This window comes from Pinus tabuliformis, chromosome Q (genome assembly GCF_031772625.1).
Source record: "Pinus tabuliformis cultivar Carrire ecotype Pingquan chromosome Q, CPIR1, whole genome shotgun sequence".
Classification (NCBI taxonomy): domain Eukaryota; kingdom Viridiplantae; phylum Streptophyta; class Pinopsida; order Pinales; family Pinaceae; genus Pinus; species Pinus tabuliformis.
The window spans coordinates 1,272,481,946-1,272,505,169 of NC_142296.1; the positions used below are offsets into that span (position 1 = coordinate 1,272,481,946).

Consider the following 23,224-nt stretch of genomic DNA (forward strand, 5'->3'; position numbering starts at 1 on the left):
TCAACTCACTTGAGTTCTAACTGAAGTCATGCATGCAAAAACTCAACTGACTCACAAGAAAAGCGTATTTCCTTCTGACAGCTGCATGTGCCACCTCTGTAGCTCAAACTGAAGTGCTCCAAGAGAATAAGATCAAGTTTATAGTCCAAATATTATTATGAGACAATAATATTTGACTTTTCTATTTTTGACAGCCAGTCTAAAAATAAACTTTGATCACTCACACTGTGATCATTCACATTTTGATCAAAAATAGAAGTCCATCTATTTTTCCCAACTTGACCAATCATCCATAAACAGCAACCTGCAATCCATAGACATGATCCATATGTCTAAAAATAGACATAGTCTAAAAATAGACTTGCGCCAAAAATAGCCTGCGGGCCCACTTAGTGAAGGCGACTCTTTTCACTAAGCTCCATCATCTTGTTTTATTCTCAACAAGCATTTCTTGTTGCACACTTTTCAACACTCCCTCTCAACAAGAAAGGCTTCCTCTCAAACTCGATCCTGTAACTCTGGAATGCTCTCCATGCAACACATCTGGCTGGTCCACTTGCTCTGTCATCAAAGTCTCTGACTGCTATTGCCTCTGTCGACTGAAACTCTGCATCTCTGTGCTCTTCAGTATCTGACTACTCTAGCCTCTGTCACTTTGATCTCTGACTGCATCCGTGCTGCTGCTGGTTCTATCTCCCAGCATTGCATCCGCACTGCACCTCCCAACTAACCTCCCTGTTGGGATAGAAACACCCTCTGATGCTGAAGCTCTACCTGCTGCTGACAAGTGCTCCCTCTCTGACATCTGCGCTACTGCAACATCTCCATGCATCTCGCACCATTGCACACCTCTCTGTGCCACCTAGCACTGTGCAAAACACTTGTGCCTCTCGCATTGCTACAGCCTGCTAGCTATGCGCTGTCCTGGGATTCCCTGCACTGTCGCTCTCTCTGCCGCTCCATCCGCATCTGTCTCTACCCAATCAGTCAGTTCCTGCTACTACACATCGGGGCTCCCGTAGCAAGTTCTCATCCAAGAGGTTGGGTACCTCAAGGATATTGCCCCTCCTCCTTGGGACAATCAATTCACATCACCCCACCTCCTACCTGGAGGTATGCCTGCATGCGATCCTTCAGCCCACCTGGCTCGAAGTTTCCCCCTACTGGAGGTCTCTGGATGAGTATATGTCTCTACTCTATCTCCTCTCAGCTTCCCCTGTTGTGGCTCCTCCACAACCTCCTGAAGCTGCTGCACCAATCGTGGCTCCTCCACAATCGTCTGAGACTTCTTCTGGCTTTGCATGTTTGGAGGTAATATACGCTCCCTCTCAACCACCAAGTCTCCATCAGTTGCCTCGCTGCTCAAGGCTTTGCATGCATCTTGAACCTCAAGAGCATACAGGTTCCTAACCCATGAACCAATCTCATGACAACGAAAGCATCTCACCTTCGACTTGTCAACCTTCTTCCCATCACTGGAAGAACAAGATTCTAAAAGAGAAACCTTCTCCTTCCCCTTCTTCGCCTTACTCGCTAAGGCACAGTTCTCCTCATCCTGCATGGATGAAGAACTGTCTCTGGTGCGCCGTCTAATCTCCTCCTGCATCAAATCCAACCATAGTCGTTCCCAATTTGGTAGTTTCTCCCTTCCATTCACCGAGTCCTGGTAGCTATGCCAACTCTTAGGAAGGTCAAGGAGTCCTAGACTCACCATCCTCATCCGACAGTCACCCCCACACTTCCCAGCTCATCCCGACATTGAGTGAACTTCGTGAGTTACCTGGGCATATTGTCTCCATTCTCACACTGAATGTTTCTGAGTTTATCTCTTGCTTTGGAATTAAACGAATTCCACCAGCTCAAAACTCAACTGCTTCCGATCTAGAATTCGTGAGAACAAAGTATTTCTTGTACAGAGATCTACTGCATGGGCATTCACCGGATATCTCATCTTCCAAAAGAAGGATGAATCCGGAGGCTACCTGGCCCGATTACAGACTCTGCCTGAAGAAATAAAATGTAAACACTTCCTGAATAGTAGATCATATGATCAATCCTCGCTTGATATCCTGTAAAAATCTCTTCTACAAATCAAGCAGCTCCGATACCATGTAGAAACTTTTTCTACAAATCATCTAGCTCTGATACCATGTAGAATTTTTGAATAATTTAACACATATTCACAGAGATTATCCTGATCATACAATTATAAGCGGAACATGTATAATACATAATCTCCTCTACGTTGATCATCAATTTACAGAAGCAGAAACATTCACAGGCGCACATAGAAGCATCAATCAAACTCATTAACACAGTATGTATCCCGGGGAAAGCATCTCGCTAAAAACCCCACACTATCTGTATATTATATTGATTGAATCATGTAACATTACAAAGTACAATGCTTATCACAAGCAATCCAGTACCAGCTCCACCTGTTACACACAATACAGCTCAGATCTGATCTCCAAATCTATTCCACTGCTTGCCTGCCTCCACTGCTCAATACCTGCTCAAGAACTGATGAGAATGACTTCCCAAACTCGTATTTCACCTGCAAAATAGTCACTCACTCTTTGTGGACGTGAGCAAAGGCTAAAATGTGGGCCAAATACGTGAGTAAACTCATTGGCATACTCAATCCCTTGATTGTGCAAGATCTGATGCACAACTATAGTCACAACTGATAGCAATCTGATTCTCTACCACTTGTCCCTGTTGAACTGAACATGCACTGACATGCAACTGAGTTAACTGATGTATTCTTTAGTTGTATTATGAGTTAATAACTTGTGAATCAATTAATAACTAATTCACCCAACTCATCTCTAGTCTATTGATCAGTTAGACTAAATACAACCAGTTTAACAAAGCTAAACTGAACACAACTCCATCAACTGCACCTCCAGTCCACTAAACTCAACTCACTTGAGTTCTAACTGAAGTCATGCATACAAAAACTCAACTGACTCACAAGAAAAGCGTATTTCCTTCTGACAGCTGCATGTGCCACCTCTGTAGCTCAAACTGAAGTGCTCCAAGAGAATAAGATCAAGTTTATAGTCCAAATATTATTATGAGACAATAATATTTGACTTTTCTATTTTTGACAGCCAGTCTAAAAATAGACTTTGATCACTCACACTGTGATCATTCACATTTTGATCAAAAATAGAAGTCCATCTATTTTTCCCAACTTGACCAATCATCCATAAACAGCAACCTGCAATCCATAGACATGATCCATATGTCTAAAAATAGACATAGTCTAAAAATAGACTTGCGCCAAAAATAGCCTGCGGGCCCACTTAGTGAAGGCGACTCTTTTCACTAAGCTCCATCATCTTGTTGTATTCTCAACAAGCATTTCTTGTTGCACACTTTTCAACATTGCTCAAGCCGTACCATTGCTGATTGAATAACACTGCTTCCACTGTCATTGTAAATACCATTTTTATTTCAGTTTGGTTTCAGTCTGTAAAGTTAGTTTTTGAGTTATTTCAATGTCAAATTTGAGTCAATTTCTTGGTCATTTCAGTTTCATAAATAAGTCAGAGCCCTATGTTGTTTATCGAAATAATGACTCCATAGCGAATGTTCCTCCACACCATTCCCTTAAAGGCATCCCACTAAGACTTCTAGAACTCCAGAATATATATATAAATAAATAAAACCAAGGAAAAAATATAATAAATATTTAATTTCTTAAATAAAACAAAAGTTATAAACTTTATATATTTCTATAATAATATGAAATTGCTAAAATATTATATATTTATAATCAAAGAAAATTAAAAAATTATAAATATAGTTTTATTTTAAAGCAAAAATAATTATATTATTATAATTTTTTAAAATATTTTTTATAAATTAATTATTAATTTGTATTAATAAAAACATAAATTATACCTATTCTATTGCTATTGATTTCTCACTTTCTCACTAGAAAGTGATAAATTTAGTTCATAATGTTTGTGTCATATTAATTGGCATAAACTTATAATAATAACAATAACAAACCAATATAAAACTATTGTCCACTAACTCATTATAAATCATACTTTTCCTGCTAAAAATCAAAAGAGCGTATGTCACACATTTATCTATAAAGATAATCATGCTAAAGGTGAGGCATCAACGTCAATAGGTATCTCCCAGAGTGATGTTTAGGTGTTGCAAACTCCAAATTTACCACTTTTTTTAGCTAGAAAAATAACCTTGTGGTCAACTTCCTTTATCTAGAGTTGTATTTTGTCTCACTAAAGTGAAAATTTCCTAGTGTACCTCATGCCTTTCCATCACAACCCTTTCATTAAAGTCTTAATTTCCCATATAAGTTCATAGTCTAATCTTCAGTAATGTGACTCTTTGTATTTCCAATATTTGGTGTACAATCTTCTAAGTTCTACATCAACCTCCTCATCTAGAATGAAACCTTATTCCAAGTGTTCCTCCTCCTTAGAGACTTAGGAGGCTTATTTCCTATTAAGTTGCAGCTGAAATTTACCGAAAACAGGCCTAGGCAGAGGATTCAATCCCCATTCTAGCTACTACGGTTGGTGATTGAGTGCAATCTTTACATTTTCCATGGTTGGAGCCTCTATGAACCATTGTCCCGAGTGAAGAAGAAATATAGCCAAGTGAGAGGGGATGGTGAAAGAAATTGGACTTTGGAAGACCAAACATGACTGCCTCACATAACAAAGAGAAGTTGTGATACTGATGAAGGGTTGAAGGCCAGGATTGCATAGACGAAGGTTGGAGGCAAGGGTTGCATAGACGAAGTCTGAAACCTTGGAGTTCTATGTATTTATTTAATAATATTTAATCAGATTTTTCATATTTATGTGGTTAGTTTTAATTGATATATAATATAAATATATTAGTATAAAAATAAAATAATAATATTATTTAACGGTTTGTTTTGGAATTTTATATATTTATGTTGTTAGTTTTAATTGGTATATATAATATAAGCATAAATTTATTAGTATAAAAATAAAATAATATTATTATTTAATTATTAGTTTTGGAATTTTATGCATTTCTTTATTATTTAATCGTATTGATAAGAAATTATTTAATCTTATTGGTAGATTAGTTTTTTATTTTGATTTTGATAATAAATCTTATTGACAAATTCGAAAAATTAACTCTCATCATCATTCATAAAGTTTTAAAACGTTGACATAAAATGGTTAATACTGTGGATTCTCGAATAACTAATCAAAAAATACTTATATAATTTATCTGCAAACTTCTTCAAAAATAAACACAAATATATCTTTTCCATTAAAAAATTTAACTCTTCACGAAGATTACAATGAAAGAATATACATCGAAATATCTGAAATATCTAAAAATAAACAGTCGATATCCATGAAAACTCTGTTGAAAGTTCGAACCTGAGCATAGAGAGTTCAGATTCCAAACAATTCAAATACTCAATCAAAGATCATATTCTTTTCTTTATATTTGCGATATTCAAGAAGGAAAAGAAATGTGAAAGACGCAATTTCAAGTGGAATTGTTGAATTTCAGGTCCATCTTTATTTATTGGCTTACAAGTCGCCATTACCAAGAAAAGTCCTGGGCAGAAACATGGAATCTTCCATGAACTCTCATGGATTCAGACATATGATTTAAAGAAATATCTACTGTAACACTTGCATAAATAGTATTTATCCTTAAGCTAAATCTGTAGAATATGTGATAGATGGACGCCATTGCAAAGGAGGGCAACTTTTCATCTCCAGGGGCTGGAACTTATACACTAGGGTGTTGTAATGCCTGCATAAGAATTGAAATCAAGAACATATGAATAATTACAGCATTTAAGGGTTGAAAATAACCAAAGCAATACCATGATTATTATAAATTAATGAGTTGCAGTCTGAAATATATACTCCCGCATTGAGTGTGATGAGGAACGCTTCTGCCACAGCTTTCAACGAGGCTAACCACCTTGGATACGTTGATGAGCTTTGCAATTTCAGGAGTAACCTTGGGACACACGCACCCCATGTCTGCACTTCTTATGAGACCACAACACGCAGCAGAAGGAGATTTTCCTACCAGTATCGAACTGCAATTGTTCACTAAACCTTGGACCTCATCCCCACATTTGTCTGCTTCCACATAAATTGCAGCAGCCAAGATGAGGCAGATGCATACAAATACAAATCGAAATCTTCTGAAATTCGCCATTCTGAAATCCTCTCTACAAAATTCTGATTGCAGAAAAGTTGTGTCTGTATGATTTCATTTGTGTGGAGGAATGGAATATTATATAGAATTTTGGAGAGAATAAACTATGATCATTAATGATTCACATAGTACTCCACTTTGGAAAAAAACATAACTTGTGGACGACGCTTACTTTGATTTTATCGACCATGAGATTTCAGTGGGAATCAAATCACACTATTTTTCTCATGTTGTGGCTGTGGCTGACTTGACTTGGACATAACCCCCAACATACGGCAGAGGAACGAGACCCACACGGCCAAACAACTTTTGTTGAATCCGATTGGGATACCAACTATAAAATTAGAATTGTTGACATGCTATGTGTTGTAATTTTCAATGATTTTCTTTTTCAATGGTTGAAATTATCTAAACGAATATATATAGATAGAAATTTATATTTTTTTATTACTGGAAAATTTATTATAATTTACTTGTCAAATCAGTAGTGAGGATAACTATCTCATAGTTAGTGGTCAAATCAGTAGTGAAGACAACTATCTCTGGCTACAGCTAACACACGTTGACTCATCACAGTGATTCAAGGATCCAGGTGGTCTCTAAGGGGGCATGCATGTTGATTCATCACCCTTATTCAAGGAAAATGATCCCACCTGGAATAATTGACTAGTAATCCGTAAGGAAGTAGGCTTTCACTCCTTCGAGATTCTAAGTCTTGGTTAATTCCCTTAGCAGTTGTTTATAATGCGACTTTTTGGAAGCCTTTCTGGTGGGTTTTTCCAGTCAAAATCTGGTAGCAACTTATTGGAATCGCAAGTTTGATAGCTATTTTCTGCACAATCAAAGCGTCCCAGGGGTTTTCCAGGGTGCTGAATCCAAATATGCAGTTAAAAAACCATTTTAACTACAACAAATCAAGAATTAACTTCAATTTTTTCGGCCGGATTTCATCATCCGAATCTCCAAAAAGTCTCATTATAGACAACTCCATTTCCTTATACACTAGAAAAATAAACTCTTAGCCAAACAATTTTTTTAGAACATACTCCAAGTCCAAAATAAAAATCTATATTATATTTATAAAATAATTTAAATAATTTATATTCATTCTTTAAAAAAATAAAAAACTATATATTTTTTATAGTTATTATTTTTTAAATCAAAGTTTTTTTTTTTTCAAATTGACTTTTTATCATTTTATGAAAAAGGAGTCACAAGAATTAGCTTTATACCCATCTTTTGAAAAAGGAGCCTCACTCTTTTGAAAAAGAAATTTGTTATTAATATTAGTGAGGAAAAAAAATATCGATTTTATGATTTTTTTTGTAAAGATATCGTTTAATATTTATTTTTTATATTTTATTAAAAATAAATAAAATAATTTTCCACTTAACACTCACTGACCCATCATTATTTATCCTTTTAAAGATAAATTAGATTGGCCCTCCCATAGAACTTACGATAGGAGCTTTCTAGAGAATAAACACTTCGAAAATTTCGGTGTATTAGAATCTAAAAGGAGTACCTAGCTAAGTATGAGGAAGAGATTGTATGCCGTAAAACTGCTTCTGCTTGGCTAAGAGTTCGTCTTCCTTGGACTTAAGGAAACAGGTTAACGGCCCAAGACCCAGAGGCATCTGGCAGGAGTGAAAGCCTGCTCCCTTACGGACCACCAGCGGGTTATTACAGGTGGCGTGGTTTTCCTTGATAACGGTGATGAGTCAAACCGACATTCGCGGATAGCAGCCAGAGATCGCTGTCCTCACTGTTGGTTTGACACCTGAGTTTGATAGGTTTTGCCACCTTCGGAAAAAAAAATAAAAAAAATAAAAATGAGGAAGAGATTGCAACAGGAGTATCTAAGGAGACAATCACGTTCCATCACAAAGCATTGAAGTGGTCAACAATTCCCTAATTTTTCAGAGATTTTTCAAAGATGCCGATAACTTTCAAGCAAAAGTTTTGTTATTAACGAAACTCTCGCTATTTTCGAAATATATAGCTTTCGTTAGATTTTTAAACGAAATTTTCGATGATCTCTTCTTGGAGGATAATTTTATTTATTTATTTATTTTTAATTTGATTGAATTTTTGCGAGCATAATTTTGTTTATTTATTTATTTTTAATGTGATTGAATTTTCACGAGAATTAGTATTATAGAAAAATGATTTACACATAAATTATGTTATGATTAAAGCTACATAAAATTTGATTAAATTTAAAAAAATTATTTTTTTATTTCATGTCCTAATTATATTAGTAAAATAAAAATTAAATGATTTACATTTAAATATGTTTATTTCTTTATTTATTAATTTTTAATTTATGAGAATGTTGCAATAATTTTTAATTTTCTTAATAACTTTGGTTTTAGAATGTGTATTTTTATAACCATGAAATTTTTTGGAATGTTATGAGTTATTATTGGTATGTCTAACATTTTGGGAGAACATTTCACCCATCTTCTAGGACATTACATTTTCTTATGATGAGAAGAGCTCCGACTCGAATTAAATATAGGAGGAATTAAAATATAGTTGTTAGGGAGGACGAAGATGAAGAGATGGTTGATTATAAACCAGCCTAGATCCATCTTAACCACGAATCTATCAAGCGTCGGGAGGGATCAAATCTCTCGAGATAAAAACCTTTTGTATATATGTGTCTCTTTCTTATTTCCTCTCTTTATCTCACCCCCAAACATACACAATCTCTCTCCATATATATCTATCTCTTTCTCTCCCCCCCTCTCTCTTCCCTCTTGCTCTCCTCTCTCCCTCACTCTCTGTCCTTGTCTCCCTTGTCACTCCCTCTCTCTCTCTCCACCTTTGTCCCTCTATGTTTTTCTTCTTTCCTCCCTCTCTCTCCCACTCCAACTCAATCTTTCTTCCTCTCTTTCTCTCCTCTCTCTCTCCCTTTCTCTCCCACCTTGCTCTGTCTCCCCCCCTTCCCCATCACTCTCTCCCTCTCTTCCTACCAACTCTGTCACTATCTCTCGCACTCTCTCCTTTTCTCTTTCCCCTCCATCTATGTGTCTCCCCCTATCTCTCTTCCCCTTCTCTCCCTATCTCTCTCATCTCCTCTTCTCTCTCTTCCCTACTCTCCTCTCTCCCTCACTTTCTCTCCATGTCTCCCTTGTCACTCCCTCTCTCTCTCCACCTCTATCTCTCTATGTCTTTGTTATTTCCTCCCACTCCCCCCCCCCCGCGCCCCTTTTTCTCTCTCTCTTAAATTTGTTCCCCTTGTATTGTGTTTAAGAAATATCTAAATTAGAAAAACTCAATTGGTTGTAAAATATTAAAGCTATATTTTGGATCAATCCTGTAAAAGAAAATACAATAATGAAAAAAGAATCATGCACTATCTTTCCTCTATTATTGTTAGTCATTTTGCTTACTCTAATTACTTGGATGCTTAGTTAAGATGGATCTGTGTTGGGTTTTAATAATATTATTTATATTATATAAGTTCTTAACAATTATTATTTATATTATATAAATTTCACATGTTTATATATAAAATTATTCTTATTTTTAATTTTATTAAAACCTTGATTTAATTTCTATGGGAATAAAGCCCCAAGGGATAGTTCAGTTTTGTGTTGTTAAGTACCTTGCCAATGGGGAGGTCACAGGGTCCTTTGGGGCTAGGCCTAGTTTGGGGGTTGATTTCACTGTTTGTTTGGGTATATTCTTTCGGGTTAATAAAAAAATTCTATGAGAATATTTTTAGTGGTATTGTAACAAATCTTATTCACAATTTCATAATATCAATGGAAAAGTGGGGGTGAATATGCATGTGGTAATCATAAGCCATGGTATTGGCCCATGGTATTGTAACAAAGCCTATTCATGAGTTAATAACAAAATAAAAATATAGCAAATTGAATTTTTTTTTTATTACTTTAAATTTTTATTATTAATTGATCCAACATTTAAATGTTTACACCCATCCTCCATATTGGGGTTTAACTTTTTATGTATCTTTTAACCTTTTGTTTATTACTTTAACTTTTATAACTCGAGCCAACTTTCAAATGTTAACACTCATCTCCCATATCACTTTTAACTTTTAATTATTTTTTTATTGAGTCGACATTTAAAATTGTTTATATACATATATTACACCTACACATCTACCTATATTGGGCTGTAGAGCGCCTCTCGCAGAATAATATGAGTTGAAACAAAAAACAATGAATTCAAGTCAATTGGTAAATTAATAATAATTCAATAATTTGTTAAGAGTCAAAACTTAATTAAATAAATTTAATTTAAGTAGTTAAGAATGGTTAAGTTAAATAGGAAAAACTTAAATGAAATCAAAAAATATTATAATAATCATAATTAGATAGATTATTATTATTATTTAGAGCAAGTTTAAATTAAAGAAAAATTAATAAACAAAATTAATATTAAAATTAGAAATTGTTTAAGTTAAACTAAATTAATAGGAAAAGTTAATATTTAAAATTATATATATATAAAAGGATTTATTTGCATATATGTGTAGGTGTAATGTAAAAAAATTTGTCAATATTAATGTGGATTCAATTAAAAAATTAAAAGTAATATGGAATTAAAATGAAAATAAACATTTAAATATTGGGTTGATTGATAATAAAAATAATTAAAAATAATAAATAAAAATTTAAAAATAGAAAATCCGGTACTCCATCTTTAGTATGACATTGGTTGAATACTCCACCTATCTAGAGGATAACTATATGCCGCTCTTCAACCATTTTATGAACCCAAAACTAATTCCAGGGTGGCATGTAGATAAAGATTTAACATGAATGACCCACTCTTCTTTGGATGGAAGGCGGAAACAGACTTCATAAGGTTATACAGTGATATGAGGTTCAACAGTAACTTTCCCGGGTGTAACTCCCGAGATGAGGGTTCAAATCTCATTGAGTATATATATGACCTATTGTGTCCTGGCTAGAAGAGTAGGCGACCCCAGAGCGGACGTCTCGCCTCTTGTTGAGGCATAAGTTTCCTGCTATTGTGTGGCTTGTAGGCAGTTGCACATAGCCTAGGTTTATAGTGGCAGCCAGTTAGATTTGATCCTGGGTCTATTCAGGATACCTCGTGTGTGGTTGTTGAGGCATAAGTTTCATGCTATTGTGTGGCTTGCAGTTGCACATAGCCTAGGTTTATAGTGGCAACCAGTTAGATTTGATCCTGGGTCTATTCAGGATAACTCATGTGTGGCTTGTAGGCAGTTGCACGTAGCCTAGGTTTCTAGTGGCAACTAGTTAGATTTGATCCTGGGTCTATTCAGGATAACTCTCACCAGTTACCCATTGTCCTAGATTAAAAAAAAATAGAGACTTCATAAGGTTTATTTCCTATTAATTTGTTGTTATTTATAGATTGAACTGGAAATAAACAAAGCCTAGGTTTATAGTGGCAGCCAGTTAGATTTGATCCTGGGTCTATTTAGGATAACTTGTGTGTGGCTTGCAGGCAGTTGCACATAGCCTAGGTTTATAGTGGCAGCCAGTTAGATTTGATCGTGGGTCTATTCAGGATAACTCTCACCAGTTACCGATTGTCCTAGATTAAAAAAAAAAAACAGACTTCATAAGGTTTATTTCCTATTAATTTTTTGTTATTTATAGATTGAACTGGAAATAAACAAAATCAAGAAGTTGTTATTTAGTCTAATTAGCTGGGGGAATTGTCTAGAAAGTTATGGAAATTTCTGTCATATTTAGATAAAATCGGCAAGGATTTTTGTAAATCCAAGTTATAGTTGTTAAACTTCAAAATTTTAGGTGTCCGAAACGTTTTGATGGTGCTAAATCCATTTTCACCATCAAAAACACGATTCAAACACTGCCTCTACAAGATTTTTTGAAATTTTTTTGCCCGGATTCAAACCACTTTTGGTTGTCCGGGAAATTCCTCCGCCTCGGTAAACGACTTCATAACAAAATGAATTTTAATATTTTTTAGATAAAATAAAGTCATTATATACACACACACACACACACACACACAAGTAGTGACTATAAATTAAGACACACACACACACACACACACACACACATAAGTAGTGACTATAAATTAAGATCCATTTCACCTTATAAATTAAAATAACGATCCCATAACCATATTTAAATTTAATTAATACTCACATAAAATCTTAATACTTACAATGGATATTCACCCCTAGTTTACCTTTGATATTATTAACTTGTAAATATGTTTTGTTACAATATCATAGGCCAATACCATGACTTATCAATACCATATGCCCAAAAAAACCATAAATTATTTCACAACCAAAATTAATAATATGATAATAATCTTAACCAAGGATATTCACCCCAACTTTAATATGGATATTATTAACTGCTTTGTTACAATACCTTGGGCCAATGACATAGATTATCAATACCACATGCCCAAAAACCCTATCTTATTTCACAATCAAAATATTTTATTTTAATAACATTATTTTTAATTAAATAAAAAAAGAAATGAGTTTATAATTACTTTTGAGATATATATAAACCCTCTATCCTCACAACTACTAAAAATATTCCCATAGAAATTAAATCAAGGTTTTAATAAAATTAAAAAAGGGACTCCTTTTGTATATAGATATGAAAAGTTTATGTATTATAAATAATGTTAGATCTAAGACTTTTGTAATCCATAATGTAGATAAATTTTTTGGGAATAATCACACCATTAGGATTTAGTGGACGTTTCAAACCAACTAATGTGGTTCATCCTCAAAACAAGGTTGGTTTGAAACGTCAACGAAATCTTAATGATGTGATTATTCCGAAATTCATTTATCTAAAAATAAATGATATTATTAAGAGCTAGAACATATCCATTTTAACTAAGAATCCAAGGCATAAGAGCAAGCAAAGTGGCTCTTAATGATAGAGAAAAGATAGTGCATAATTCTTTTAAGTTTTTCATTATTGTATTTTCCTTGACATGATTGATACAAAATATAGGTTTAATATTTTACAACTAATTGCGTTTTTTCAATTTAGATACTTTTGTAAATATAATTCAATGAGATCAAATTTAAGAGAGAGAGTGGGGAGTGGGAGGGGAGGGCAGAGAGAGTGGGGGGACAAATAGTGACAGAGATCGAGGGCAGAGAGAGAGAGAGAAAGAGAGAGTGATCAGGGGAGATAGAGAGAGGGAGGTGGGAGAGAGGAAAGAAGATAGAGAGAAGGGGAGAGAGGGTGAGGGAGAGAGAGATGGAGTTGGACGCATAGAGATATGGAGGAAAGAACAAAGACATAGAGAGGTATAGGTCGAGTGAGAGAGGGAGTGGCAAGGGAGATATGGAGAGATAGTGAGGGAGAGAGGAGAGGAAGGAAGAGAGAGAAAAGGAGGAGAGAAGTAGGGAGAGAAGGGGAAGGGAGAGAGGGAGACACATAGATTGAGGGGAGAGAGAGAAGGAGAGAGGGAGGGAGATAGTAAAAGAGTTGGAGGGAAGACAGAGAAAGAGAGAGAGTAAGAGTGTGTGTGATGGGGACATAGAGATAGAGGGAGGAGGTAGAGAAAGGGAGAGAGAGGAAGGAAGAGAGAGAGAATGAGAAAAAGAGAGAGGGAGAGAAAGGTAGGGAAGAAGAAAGACAAAGAGATAAAGGTGGAATGAGAGGGGGAGTGACAAGGGAGGGATGGAGAGAGAATGAGGGAGAGAAGGGGAGAAAGGGAGAGAAGGGGAATATATATATATATATATATATATATATATATATATATATATATATATATAGAGAGAGAGAGAGAGAGAGAGAGAGAGAGAGAGAGAGCTTGTGTGTTTGGGGAGGTGAGATAGAGAGATACAGAAGAGATGAAGGGAGATATAGATATGGATGACAGGGGGAGAGAGAGGGGAAAATAGAGAGAGAGAGAGAGAGTGAGAGAGAGAGAGAGAGAGAGAGGGAAAATGGCGATTATTTAGTTACCAAGATTGAATGCAAATAAAACAAAGCAATCAATTATTAATGTTATTTTTCCATAAACATATTGAGTACTTCACCTCATCTCCATTGAGCTTGAATTTGATCTACAAAATATTTGAAAAATCACAGAGTTTGGAAAATCTAGTGACTACTTGATTCTAACCAAGCCCAGTACAACATAAAACACAACTTATATTGTCCATCATTCTAAGAAGACAATGAGGAATACATGATATACAAGTGTGAATACCCTATAGATATTTCTAAATTGATAACATCATTTGGCATCGGGTGTATTTGGCTTTTTCATATGAAGAAATCATAGACGCACATTCTCCCCTAGTTCCATGAGCCAATAAGCCTTCTCATTTGAAACATCATATGATGCCATGTCCAAACAAATAATTATGTAACCCCACAACCAAATGAAAATTACTAAATGCCATAGTAGCAAGTTGTGTCTCCTTTTCTTGCAACTGCTCTCTTAGCCTTTGTGTTTTCTGCCTGTAGTTGCCTCTGATGATTGAATCCCTTAGTTTTAGATCATTCAATTATTTTCCCATCTCATTGAATTTCTCCTCGATGTGGCCCACATATTATACACTTTTTGATTTTGCAATTTGCATCCATCTATGTGTTCTGCCCCTTTCCTTCTCTAACTCAAAGAGGATTGGGGTGGTGAATTTCTCAGGTATAATCGTACCTCCCTCAACAACTTTATAATAGGATTCCAAATTTGGTTGTGGATCAAGATCTTGGAGCCCTTGGAGGAATTGTTCATATTCTTTTGGGGTGGCTACCCCTTCCTGTAACACCTCCTGCTGCTCTTGCAATAACCCTTGTTTCTCCTGTAGCAACCCTTGTTTCTCCTGTAGCTGCTATGTTTACTCTTGTATCTCTTATGTTTCTTCTTGTAACATGACAACTTGTGTCTTGAGTCTCTTAAAGGTGACTTCCCTAGTGGTGGGCCTTCCCATAGGTAGCACAAGTTGCTTGGTTTTGGCCTTAGCATTGGTGACTTCTTCAATTTTTCCCTCACTAGGTCCCACTTATTCCTTCTTGATTACTAACTTGTCAATAGTGATAGGGATTTTAGCAGGAGGTTGAGGCTTACCTTGCCTTATCTTGGTGCTCTTCCTTATTTTGAAGTACAAGGGACCTTGCCTTGACTGTCTTCTTTTGGGCTTAACAAGTGTGTCCAATGTGGCCAATGTTGCAATTACTTCTTGCTCGATGTTCCCTAGAGAGAGACTTGTCTTTTGTCCTTGTTTTCCTATATCTTGAGGCTTGGGTGTCCCCTTAGGGTTCTCTTCCTTTGTTCCTTGGTTTTCTCCTTCTCCTTCCTCTGTTTTTGTTTCTTATTCTTATGTTCCTACTACCCCCTGTTCTTCGTTCTTTCCTCCAATTCTAGAGGTTGGTGTTTCTTCATGTGTGATGGCTTGGGTTTCAATGAAAATTTCCCTATCCATGTCTACACAATTAGTCCATAGGACAATGTTCCTTAGGTGACTCAGATCATCCTTAATAATAAGCTTCATGAGACCATGGTGGGAAATATGTTGGTGCTTCCCTTCCCTCACTTTTTGGCTCATTTCAATGATAGATTATAGGAGGAAATGGGGAACACTAAGTCTCTGTGGAATAGGTAATAATACTTTGAATGTTAGCTCATGGAGAAGCCTAAAATGATAGGCATACACAATGCTCAATCTCGCATCAAAGGATATGTATTTGAGGATATGATGGGCCACTACATCCAAGGGGTAAGGTAAGTTTTCTATTCTCACTCCATTCTTGTCTTCTATAGACTTTTCTTTCTGAATGAAGAAGTTCTTCCTCGTTGTAACACTCCCTACCTTATCCTCCTTGCTCTATCATATTCCTAAGGGTAATGTAGTCACTCTGCTTATGAGTTCAACATTTAAAGATATGGAAAGTCCCCTAACAATAGTAGTGGCATTATATTCTCCCTTAGTGTTTAGTGCCATGGAAAATTCTTGAGTTATGCCATCATTAGAACCCTTCAACTATTCAAAGAAGCCCATCCATTGATGTCTTAGACAAATATTTTCCATAGGAGTATGTTGATGAGTTCTTTTTGTGTTTTTGGGTTCTCTTATGTTGAAACCTCCGTCCATTTCTCCTACTTCTCCTTCTCTAGGTTACTTAAGTGTATTTCAAATTTTGGCCTTGGAGTAGTCTTGGTTGTAGAGACAGTGTCAAGTTTTCCTTGTTATCAGAGGGAAAGAAGGATGCTAATAACTCTTTTATCAAAATACACTTTACTCTAACCCTATCTGACTTCACATATAACAATTTCCAAAGGGATCTATCGCACAATTATTTACCACATGACACTTAATTCAAGCAGAATTCCCCATGCAGAGGTATGGAAAAAAAGAGGGAGAAATATACTTATTCCTTTCAAGATAACTTTGTCATGTTCATGAGGGTTTTGAGAAAAACTTTGGGTAGTTTTGGCTCCCTTTCTCCCTCCAATTCTCTCCTGTAGCTTCCTTTCGGGCCTCTTCTAGCATTTTAGAGCCTCCTATATCTCCTTCTGTAGCACCTGCAAATACTCTTTGAAGTAGATCAATGGAACCTAGGTAGTTTTTGATAGCACTAGCTCGTCCTTCTCTAACTGTTTTCTAGAAATGAGCAAGTATAAAAATAAAGTTGAGCCTTGTACTTAATATTCCTTTTTACAGTAAAGGCTCAGAGTGCTTTGGTGACATGGCTCTAGTATGAACTTCCCTTTTTTAACCATTGTGCCCACTCCTTGCAATCATCACCTTAATCCTTGCGATCATCACCTGACTCCTCGTAATCACCCCTTCGCTTGAGTTTAATTTTCCACATTCATGTTTGACTGAATGAATTTTAATATACTAATCAAAGGTGGCAAAGTTTACTAGCCACCTCCAGCCCATAAACAAAATTAATTTCTCAATCATTACACATTTTATCATTATGTGCATACGGAAGAGGTGAGGGTTGTCATATCTGAGCCTACCTATGATGTTAATTTGTTGGATATACTTGCATGTTGGAGTTGGATTTCATAACACAATGATATTTAAGGTGTTGGTTTCCTTTGCTTGCTTCTACACAATTACTCTTATCTTGATGACCTTTTGACTGATAAAATTGCTAGGTGTGTAGGTTACTTCTCAGTGTCCCATCTGCTACTGGTGAAGTGGCTGAAATGCTTCTTAAGGAGGATGTATCCCTTCTAAACTTCAAAAATGGCTTCATTATGCTCAAGGTGGCTGGATCTTCTGCTCTGAGGGTGGAAATAAATTGATGTTGAGTTATATTGTAATTGTACATGCTCCTATAGGAGGAATCCTCTTCCTGTAGCAATTATTTAATTCCTCTTCAATACCTCATTATTGCATGTGGGATTGATGGCAAGTCATAGGGGGTATAAAGGTAGGGTTAAAATCATCAAGAGGTATTGAAGAGGATTTATTATTTATTTATTCTTAATGTGATTGAATTTTCACGAGAATTAGTATTATAGAAAAATGATTTATACATAAATTATGTTATGATTAAAGCTACATAAAACTTGATTGAATTTTAAAAAATTATTTTTTTATTCCATGTCCTAATTATATTAGTAAAATAAAAATTAAATGATTTACATTTAAATATGTTTATTTATTTATTTATTAATTTTTAATTTATGAGAATGTTGCAATAATTTTTAATTTTATTAGTTTTTAAAGTTGTTTAAATAACTTTGATTTTAGAATGCATATTTCTATAACCATGAAATTTTTTGGAATGTTATGTGTTATTATTGGTATGTCTGACATTTTGGGAGAACACTTCACCCATCTTCAAGGACATTACATTTTCTTATGATGAGAAGAGCGCCAGCTCGAATTAAATATAGGAGGAATTAAAATATAGTTGTTAGGGAGGACAAATATGAAGAGACGGTTGATTATAAACCAGCCTAGATCCATCTTAACCACGAATCTATCAAGCGCCAGGAGGGATCAAATATCTCGAGATAAAAACCTTTTTTTTGAGTGCAAAACTTGAGGAAAGGTTTGCACCTCGAGATATTTGATCGCTCTTCGCACTTGATAGATTCGGGGTTAAGATGGATCTAGGTTGGTTATATAATATCTATATTTGTATATATGTGTCTCTTTCTTATTTCCTCTCTTTATCTCACCCCCAAACATACACAATCTCTCTCCATATATATCTATCTCTTTCTCTCTCCCCCTCTCTCTTCCCTCCTGCTCTCCTCTTTCCCTCACTCTCTCTCCTTGTCTCCCTTGCCACTCCCTCTCTCTCTCTCTCTCCACCTTTGTCCCTCTATGTTTTTCTTCTTTCCTCCCTCTCTCTCCCACTCCAACTCAATCTTTATCCCTCTCTTTCTCTCCTCTCTCTCTCCCTTTCAGTCCCACCTTGCTCTGTCTCCCCCCCTTCCCCATCACTCTCTCCCTCTCTTCCTACCAACTCTGTCACTATGTCTCCACTCTCTCCTTTTATCTTTCCCCTCCATCTATGTGTCTCCCCCCCTCTCTCTTCCCCTTCTCTCCCTATATCTCTCATCTCCTCTTCTTTCTCTTCCCTACTCTCCTCTCTCCCTCACTTTCTCTCCATGTCTCCCTTGTCACTCCCTCTCTCTCTCCACCTCTATCTCTCTATGTCTTTGTTATTTCCTCCCATTCGCCCCCCCTGCCCTTTTTCTCTCTCTCTCTTGAATTTGTTCCCCTTGTATTGTGTTTAAGAAAGTATCTAAATTAGAAAAACTCAATTGGTTGTAAAATATTAAAGCTATATTTTGGATCAATCCCGTCAAAGAAAATACAATAATGAAAAACTTAAAAGAATCATGCACTATCTTTCCTCTATTATTGTTAATCACTTTGCTTACTCTAATTACTTGGATGTATAGTTAAGATGGATCTATGCTGGGTTTTAATAATATTATTTATATTATACAAGTTCTTAACAATTATTATTTATATTATATAAAGTTCACATGTTTATATATAAAAGTATTCTCATTTTTAATTTTATTAAAACCTTGAATTAATTTCTATGGGAATAAAGCCCAAAGGGATAGTTCACTTGGCCAAGTTCCTATTGTTAAGTAACTTGCCAATCGGGAGGTCACGGGGTCAAATCTCCTTGACACCTTTGGGGCTAGGCCTAGTTTGGGGGTTGATTTCACTTATGGGAATATTTTTAGTGGTATTGTAACAAATCTTATTCACAATTTCATAATATCAATGGAAGTGGGGGTGAATATGCATGTGCCTATTCATGAGTTAATAACAAAATAAAAATATAGCAAATTGAATTTATTTTTTTTATTACTTTAAATTTTTATTATTAATTGATCCAACATTTAAATGTTTACACCCATCCTCCATATTACATTTAAAATTGTTTACATACTTACATTACACCTACACATCTACCTATATTGGGCGGTAGAGTGCCTCTTTGCAGAATAATATAAGTTGAAACAAAAAACAACGAATTCAAGTCAATTGGTAAATTAATAATAATTCAATGATTTGTTAAGAGTCAAAACTTAATTAAATAAATTTAATTTAAGTAGTTAAGGATGGTTAAGTTAAATAAGAAAAACTTAAATGAAATCACAAAATATTGTAATAATAATAATTAGATAGATTATTATTATTATTTAGGGCATGAATTAAAGAAAAAATTAATAAACAAAATTAATATTAAAATTAGAAATTGTTTAAGTTAAACTAAATTAATAGAAAACATTAATATTTAAAATTATATATATATATATATAAATAAAAGGATTTATTTGCATATATGTGTAGGTGTAATGTGAAAAAATTTAGCAATATTAATGTGGATTCAATTAAAAAATTAAAAGTAATATGGAATTAAGATAAAAATAAACATTTAAATATTGGGTTAATTGATAATAAAAAAAATTAAAAATAATAAATAAAAATTTAAAAATAGAAAATCCGGTACTCCATCTTTAGTATGACATTGGTTGAATACTCCACCTATCCAGAGGATAACCATATGCCGCTCTTCAACCATTTTATGAACCCAAAACTAATTCCAGGGTGGCATGCAGATAAAGCTTTAACATGAATGACCCACTCTTCTTTGGATGGAAGGCGGGAACATAATTTATAAGGTTTATTTCCTATTAATTTGTTGTTATTTATAGATTGAAGTGGAAATAAACAAAATCAAGAAGGTGTTATTTAGTCTAATTAGTTGGAGGAATTGTCTAGAAAGTTATGGAAATTTCTGTCATATTTAGAGAAAATCGGCAATCGGCAAGGATTTTTGTAAATCCAAGTTATAGTTGTTAAACTTCAAAATTTTAGGTGTCCTAAACGTTTTTGATGGTGCTGAATCCATTTTCACCATCAAAAACACGATTCAAACACTGCCTCTACAAGAGTTTTTTAATTTTTTTTGCCCGGATTCAGACCACTTTTGGTTGTCCGGGCAATTCCTCCGCCTCGGTAGACGACTCCATGACAAAATGAATTTTAATATTTTTTAGATAAAATAAAATCATTATATATATATATATATATATATATATATATATATATATATAGATATCACATAAAAAAATAACACATAAGTAGTGACTATAAATTAAGATCCATTTCACCTTATAAATTAAAAATAACGATCCCATAACCATATTTAAATTTAATTAATACTCACATAAAAACTTAATACTTACAATGGATATTCACCCCTAGTTTACCATTGATATTATTAACTTGTAAACATGGTTTGTTACAATATCATGGGCCAATACCATGGCTTATCAATACCACATGCCCAAAAAAACAATAAATTATTTCACAACCAAAACTAATAATATGAGAATATTCTTAACCAAGGATATTAACCCCAACTTTAATATGGATATTATTAACTGCTTTGTTACAATACCTTGGGCCAATGACATGGATTATCAATACCACATGCCCAAAAACCCTATTTCATTTCACAATCAAAATATTTTATAAATATTTTATTTTAATAACATTATTTTTAATTAAATAAAAAAGAAAAGAGTTTATAATTGCTTTTGAGATATATATAAACCCTCTACCCTCACAACTACTAAAAATATTCCCATAGAAATTAAATCAGGTTTTAATAAAATTAAAAAAGGGACTCCTTTTGTATATAGATATGAAAAGTTTGTATATTATAAATAATGTTAGATCTAAGACTTTTGTGATCCATAATGTAGATAAATTTCTTTGGGAATAATCACAACATTAGGATTTAGTGGATGTTTTAAACCAACTAATGTGGTTCATCCTCAGAACAAGGTTGGTTTGAAACGTCAACAAAATCTTAACGATGTGATTATTTCGAAAGCCATTTATCTAAAAATAAATAATATGATTAAGAGCTAGAATATATCCATTTTAATTAAGAATCCAAGGGATAAGAGCAAGAAAAGTGACTCCTAATGTCATGATTCTTTTAAGTTTTTCATTATTGTATTTTCCTTGACATGATTGATACAAAATATAGGTTTAATATTTTACAATTAATTGCGTCTTTTCAATTTAGATACTTTCGTAAATATAATTCAATGGGATCAAATTTAAGAGAGAGAGTGGGGAGTGGTAGGGGAGGTCAAAGAGAGTGGGGGGACAAATAGTGACAGAGATCGAGGGCAAAGAGAGAGAGAGAGAGAGAGAAAGAGAGAGTGATTAGGAGAGATAGAGAGAGGGAGGTGGGAGAGAGGAAGGAAGAGAGAGAGGAGGGGAGAGAGGGTGAGGGAGAGAGAGATGGAGTTGGACACATAGAGATAGGGAGGAAAGAACAAAGACATGGAGAGATATAGGTAGAGTGAGAGAGGGAGTGGCAAGGGAGATATGGAGAGATAGTGAGGGAGAGAGGAGAGGAAGGAAGAGAGAGAAAAAGAGAAGAGAGAAGTAGGGACAAAAGGGGAAGGGAGAGAGGGAGACACATAGATGGAGGCGAGAGAGAGAAGGAGAGAGGGAGGGAGATAGTGAAAGAGTTGGAGGGAAGACAGATAAAGAGAGAGATAAAGAGTGTGTGTGATGGGGGCATAGAGATAGAGGGAGGAGGTAGAGAAAGGGAGAGAGAGGAAGGAAGAGAGAGAGAATGAGAAAAAGAGAGAGGGAGAGAAAGGTAGGGAAGAAGAAAGACAAAGAGATAAAGGTGGAATGAGAGGGGGAGTGACAAGGGAGCGATGGAGAGAGAATGAGGGAGAGAAGAGGAATATATATATATATATATATATATATATATATCTATCTATCTATATATATACATATATATATCTATATATATATATATATATATATATATATATATATATATATATATATATATATAGAGAGAGAGAGAGAGAGAGAGAGAGAGAGAGAGAGAGAGAGAGAGATTGGGGTGAGAGGGAGGGGGAGAGAGAGAAGGAGAGAGATAGGTGGAGAGAGAGAGAGTTGCAGGAGAGAGAGAGTGGGGGAGAGAGAAATTGGGGAGAGAGAGAAGGAGAGAGGGAAGGAGATAGACACAGAGGTGAAGGGGGAGAGAGGGGGAATACTAAAGAGACAAATATAGATATTATATAGTATTATATAACCAACATAGATCCATATTAACCCCAGATCTATTAGCCGTTGAGAGGGATGAAATCTCTCGAGATGCAAACCTTTCCACAAGTTTTGCACTAAAAAAAGAGGTTTTCACCTCGAGATATTTGATCCCTCTCGATTCTTAATAGATACGTGGTTAATATGGATCTACGTTGGTAACTTTAAGCTCATTATTAAGGATTTGTTGCATGTGTATTAATAATTACTAACAATCAATATCCACAATGAAATAAGGAAATATAGGTGAATGCATAAGATACTTAAATGAGTTGTATGCCACTCAAGCTTCCAAGGAGTTGAACTACGTGTGTCCAAAATAATATCTTTTTAGGGGTTTCACATTAATGTAAATTCTTTATCTTCAGTATATGCATTTCTTGTATAAAATCATATTAGTAACTCAGGCTTTAAAGGAGTTGAGTGTAGTGT

General features: G+C 34.9%; 1 protein-coding gene across 1 annotated transcript; it reads right to left on the bottom strand.

The window, feature by feature from the left end:
* Positions 1-5,530: 5,530 nt before the first annotated feature.
* LOC149224483 (non-specific lipid-transfer protein-like) lies at positions 5,531-6,270 on the bottom strand. The gene is made up of 2 exons (XM_089383566.1): positions 5,910-6,270; positions 5,531-5,793 (listed from the first exon to the last, which is right to left on the bottom strand). Exons 1-2 carry the CDS (start codon positions 6,208-6,210, stop codon positions 5,777-5,779), a joined length of 318 nt encoding a protein of 105 aa, XP_089239692.1. The 5' UTR covers positions 6,211-6,270; the 3' UTR covers positions 5,531-5,776.
* Positions 6,271-23,224: the final 16,954 nt, after the last annotated feature.

Bases quoted from the DNA above. Each gene is read 5' to 3' on its own strand.
- LOC149224483 (XM_089383566.1), bottom strand. From the start codon at position 6,210: ATGGCGAATTTCAGAAGATTTCGATTTGTATTTGTATGCATCTGCCTC.